Source organism: Camellia sinensis, chromosome 2 (assembly GCF_055761805.1).
Source record: "Camellia sinensis isolate YWXY chromosome 2, ASM5576180v1, whole genome shotgun sequence".
NCBI lineage: Eukaryota > Viridiplantae > Streptophyta > Magnoliopsida > Ericales > Theaceae > Camellia > Camellia sinensis.
In genome coordinates, this window is record NC_138962.1 from 139682844 (window position 1) to 139688721 (window position 5878).

Below are 5878 nucleotides of genomic sequence, written 5' to 3' on the forward strand. Positions count from 1 at the left end.
TTAGCAACACCGTTCTATGTTATAAAATTAATTTTGACATATAATATTTATGTTGAAAATATAAATTGGAAAAAAAAATATTACCAAAAAACAATTTTACTTAATAAAAATTGTTTTTTATTAAGTCAAAATTAATCACACGTAGTAAAAACAACTTTTGTAAAGTCGGTTTTGTGTAGGAAAATTTTATTAACTTTTTATTCACAAAAAAGACAACTATGTAAAACCGTTTTACTCTATAATAAGAATGAAGTGAAAATACACACTAAAGTGGAACCAAATTTTGAGTATGCCATATGTAGCAGAATGAAAAAAGGGAAAAAAAGTAAATAAAAGATAGCTTTCCTACAAAGGCAAATGGAAAACCACCCCTTCAAATGGTCTGTCTGGCTTTCATTTGATATCTAGAGAGATGAGATGTAACAAGAAGAAGGTGGGATGTGGAGGTGGAGAGGAGGGGAGATGGGAGGGGCTGAACCCAGAGGTGCTGGCTCAGATATTCGTGAGGATAGAAGCAGCGGAGAGGGTGAAGACGGTGGGTCTGGTGTGCAGGTCCTGGTTGGAGGCTGTGGCTGGCCCCTACTGCTGGACCGACATCGACATCGAGCAGTGGTGCCGCAGGTCTAACCGCCCCCTTCACCTCGTCGACTCCGCTGTCAGGAAGCTCGTCCGTCGCAGCAAATGCACCTTCACTCGCGTCTCAGCTTGCAAGCTCGGCGACTCTGCCTTCTCCTTCATCGCCAACTGGTATGTATACATACACACACTCACTCGCAAACCCCTTTTCATTTTGTTTTAACATAATCATATGAGCATTTAAGCAACAACGCGTTGCTTTTTATACAAGAAAAGAGATGAATGTGAGTTTGATTTTTTTTTTTTTTTTTTTATAAATTTTTATGAATGTGAGTTTGATTGTTTTAATGTTAGAGGAGTTGCCCCCAATGTGGTTGATTTGCCCTGTATTCTCCGTTCATTGTTTAGAAATCAAAAATTGATATAATAGATTAAGTGTGCCATCTTTTGTATGACTCGTGAAAAAATCAAAATAAAACATAAAAAAAATAAATAAATAAAAATAAAAAAGGTAAATTACACTTACACCTCCTGAAATTTGAATTTAATACATATCATATCTATGACATTTAGAAAATTACACAGACCCCCTGTCATTGTAATTATTTAGACAGAATGAAAATATTAAACTCATGTACTCTCTCTTTTCTTTATTTGTTTTACTTGCTCTGTTTTTTTTTTCCCCTTTCCTTTGCTTAATTTTTTTTTTGTTTTCAATGTAATTTCTTTTATTTTTTTACTGGGAGTTGTTGTCTTTTATATAACCGAAGGGAGTTTGTGAAATGAGACTATTAACGGCAGGGTTAGGAATGTAATTTTCAAAACGTCAGGGGAGAGATATAATTGAACCAAATCTCAGGGAGTATCAATGTAATTTATCCCAAAAAAAAAAGATCAAAAAAGCCCTTGTTACATGTGTGATTTTGTTTTTGCTTTTCTTTGACATATACACTGATTTTTTTGCTTAGTTTGGTTTGTGAGATATAATTGTTTCTATAGTGAGAAACAAATATGAAAGGCCATTGGCAATTTTCTTATGATTGTTGTGTGGCACTGAGAATCTTAGTTCATTATCGAATCTTAAATCTTTTTTTATCTAAGTTTATGTATAATGGAATGTGTTTGGAGTTTGCTTTGCTGTGTTAATCAGTAACGGTACAATTATGTTGGTTTGGATGCTCGCTTTGACAATAGAATGATCACTACTCGCGAATAAACAAATAGTTTGATGGGAAGAAACCAAATCCGGAAAGTGATGATGAAAGTACATTAGACCAGTTCCAATTTAGTGTTCGTTTTTTATTGGTCTGAGGATCTTATGTTGCTTCAATTCATGTTCCTTGTTTTGATTGAAATGTAGGAATATGAATTACAGACAAGAAGCCAGCATGATTTATGTTTGATTTGTTACTTTAATGAATGTAAGTATGTTTGTTATGTTTCTCTCCATTTATTTTGGGATTTTTCCAGTTGATACATCTAATTAATCTATACATACACATGGACAAACACATTTTATTTTTAAAGAGAAGATAATTTTAGGTTTGATTTGATGACAGTTTTGGATCTGCATTTGTTGGGATCTATGTGAAATCAAACACCCTATATAGTTGTTTCAATTTTAAATTCAACTGCTTTGAATGCTTTGAATGCTGCAGAGTTAACTAAAATGTGGTTAATTTGCATTGTATATTTTGTTATTGGCTTGACTTAGAACTTATACATTTTGGTATTTTCAATAAGCCGCCATGTGTGTGCATGCACAACTTTAACACTTGCTTGTTGTCTATTTGTGTGTTTTCTTGATACTTCTATTATTTACATGTACTGAGATTTCTCTTCCAATTTGGGGCTGTTGATTTTTCTGTAAAAAATTAAAAAATTAAAAGAAAAATCTCTTATAAGCAAAGTTTTCTTTTGGTCTGGTTAGAAAAAAGGAAAGAACCATCTTTGTTTCAACGTTTCCTTTGCTGGTAGAAAAAAAAGCTTCATAATCATGTATGCATGTATATTTTGATAATAAGAAACAAAGTGGAGGATGTGATGAATGAATTTTAAACCAGTTCCAGCTACATGTTGGCCTGAGAATTTCGTGCTGTATGAACATTGTTTTGATCGTAATAAAGAAATATGCATTCAAGAAAAGAAGGCAGTACAGTTTATTTTAGTTTGTTAATTTGATGAATGTCACTCTGTTCCAATGGTAATGGTGCAGAATGGAAAGATTTTCTGTTCTTTTTTGGTTTTAATGTTATTTTTTTTATAAACATATGAATATGCCGCTCATTTCTATACATAAGTTTTGGTGGGGACTGAGAGAAAATTCAAGTAGCCTTGGAGAATCTTTCAAACCTTTTATAAATATGAATTCGTACGCGACTTATGACACTCCAGTTTATATACCTATTTTACAGTCTAGTATTACATGTGATGCTTGAGAGTTAGATTGGCTGATTCATTTCTACTCAATTGGAATGAGTTTGTTTTCTTTTATTAGGATGATACCATTGTGGTTCACAATCCATTTCACCCAAAATATGTAGCATAGCTCGAGTTACTTCCTTCAGTTGCAGGAGCTCTTTGGCATTAAACTAACGAGATATAACCAGTTAATTTTTAAAGCAGTGTTCAGTGGCAGTGCCCTATTGTCTTCAGTGATTTTTGCATTTATAACTATGACAAAATAAAGAAGTAAAACACATAACCAAGCCTCCGTGTGTATGGTTCTTTTCTTTTTCTTTTTCCATTACATGTATAATTGACATCATTGCATATACAGGCTGTTGAATATTTTGGGATAAAATAGGACAATGAGTTCTTGATCTTTGAAGATCAATATTCTTATTTGCTTTCTGAAAATGCTCCAAGGGAATTATTACATCAAAAACTATCACAAAGTTGATGTTCTTGTGACATCCATTGCTTAACATTGTTATTCCATGAGTTAATGTGTTGACAATTGCCATCCTCACATGTTTGGTGATACAACAGTATATCAAACAGACGTGATATTTTTTTTCCCTTTTCCTTGAACTTGTAGCGCGAGATATCTCAAGGTCCTGCAAATTCCTATGAGCGAGGTCACTGATAAGATGGTTGAGAAGCATGCAGGGTCACTTGTGAATATCACTGTCTTGGACATTAGCTATTGTTTGAAGATCACATGCAAAGGCCTTACATATTTTGGAAAGAAGTGCAAGTCCCTCATTCACTTGAAACGGAACATGCCCCCACCAGAATGGGAAAATTCCACACAAGTGGTGACTTTTAAGATTGATGATTCCGAGGCAATGATCATAGCTGATTCGATGACAGGCCTCTGTCATCTTCAACTTGGTTTTGGGCATTTTGGTGACAATGGGCTTGATGCTATCCTTACCAAGTGCAAGGAACTTACCCATCTTGACATTCAAGGTTGTTGGAATGTGGAGATGGAGGGTGAACTTAAAGACAAGTGTGAGCGACTTGCAGTGTTCAACGGCCCTTGGCTTCATGATTATGAGTATGAAGGAATTTTAGAAACTGATGGCAGTGGAGCTGATACTAGTGATCAATCATCTTCCTCAGACTCGGATTAGTTTTTGGTTCTTTCATGTTCTAGTTTTTGACTTTTCACATCGTAAATGCATACATGATGAGATTGCGTATATTGGTATACAGTCCATATAGTAGAGGAATCTTAGTCACTTCTTTCTGATGAGATAAAGAAACTATAAGAATTGGTGGATATAATTATGTCATTATAGGAAGATGGAGCTGGGAACTGGCTATCTAAAGTTAGCCTTTTTGTATTTTGACTTGAGCATTATATGTTTGTGTACATGATGGAAAATGGTTTGCTTTCTTGTTCATTTTGTACGTTGCTTTCTTGAAGTGTTTCTTGGGCACTTAAGTATGTTCATGCTTGAATAATTTGATTGCATTTCAGAAAAAGCCAAATAAGTAACCATTTTTTCTTCGCAATATTTTTCCTTGTAACTTCCATAGAATCATTTAACTTTCAAAATCATATGTATGGCCTTCCTATAGAGAGTCAATTCATGTTACAAATGTTATGCATTAGATGCCAGTTGTATCAGTTCTTATTACAGGATCTAAAGGTGCAAGTCAGGTAAATTGTTGTTCGACAATTAGAACTCTTTTTTCCTATTTTTGACAATTCATTGATGCGAAAATGTTTTGGAATACTCAATACCAGTGTTTTTATGTCAGAATGATCAACTACTGTCTCAATGTTTGGCCTGCCACGAATCCATTATTGACTCTATTCATCTGATTGACATTCCTATTAGATGTGGTTCAACCCTGCAAGCTGCAGGAAAGCATACCTCAAAGGTGTTGCTGTAATTACACTTGATTAAGTAATGCATGTTATTTCAACATCTAGTAATGTTGGCGCTAGGAGATTTATCAGAGATGTTTCACCTTAAACGGGCACTAACTTAGATTTGTACTGGCACCAGCACAATGAAAAACACTTGCTTTCAAGTTATCTCCATAGAGATGCCTCAAAATTATGTTGACTGCTATAACAATGTTAATGGAGCTTGAATTGTAAGTTTCATATTCAACCAACAACATTTCAAGACCAAGCTGTTGGCCTGGTGGATGAAGAGCTCCCTTACCAAGCGTGATGCCTGGGTTCAATTCTTACTACAGTGAACTAATATTTTTTACTGATATGGATTATCATTATATGTTGTACAGAGGAAACGCCTATCATATGGTCTAGTTCCATAGGAAGATTCTACCACTGCCAATTATCCGTGTTCCGTGTTCGTGTTCGTGTCCATGTGTCTTAGCCTACAACCTTTCAACCAACTACAACAATGGATTTTCTAGGAATGTCCCCAACCTTGTCCTTAATACACAAATTACATTGGGTATTCTACTCTCATCTTTACCCCAAGAATAATAAATATATAAAATTATATATTCTGCATGTGTCACCCATGTATTGTAACCTTTTTTTGAAAATTTTTATGTTAGCATATCCATGTTCGTGTATGTGTTTCTTAGCCTACAACCTTTCAACCAACTTCAACAGTGAATTTTCTAGGAATATGCCCAACCTTGTCCTTAATACACAAATCACAATGGGTGTTCTATGCTCATCCTTACCCCAAGAATACTGTAATTTGATACAACACTACAACAAAATTGACTTTTTACGGCACCACATCAACGGCATACAATAAATGCACGTCGTAGTTTCTCACTTTTACGACTTGCTTTTTTTGCACGTCGTAAATACTTTTCCAACTACGGCGTGTCTATTGCGTAGGCCGTGAATGGTAATAGC

General features: G+C 34.7%; 1 protein-coding gene across 1 annotated transcript; it reads left to right on the forward strand.

The window, feature by feature from the left end:
* The first annotated feature begins 412 nt into the window (after positions 1-412).
* On the forward strand, positions 413-4426 carry LOC114319079 (F-box protein FBW2-like). Its single transcript, XM_028266073.2, has 2 exons — positions 413-747; positions 3617-4426. The coding sequence occupies exons 1-2, from the start codon at positions 413-415 to the stop codon at positions 4152-4154; spliced, it is 873 nt and encodes a 290-aa protein (XP_028121874.2). The 3' UTR covers positions 4155-4426.
* The last annotated feature ends 1452 nt before the right edge of the window (positions 4427-5878 follow it).

Excerpts from the sequence above, each read along its gene's own strand:
- LOC114319079 (XM_028266073.2), top strand. The coding sequence starts at position 413 with ATGAGATGTAACAAGAAGAAGGTGGGATGTGGAGGTGGAGAGGAGGGG. Across the intron at positions 748-3,616 it reads TTCTCCTTCATCGCCAACTG|CGCGAGATATCTCAAGGTCC; the intron begins GTATGTATACAT and ends TTGAACTTGTAG.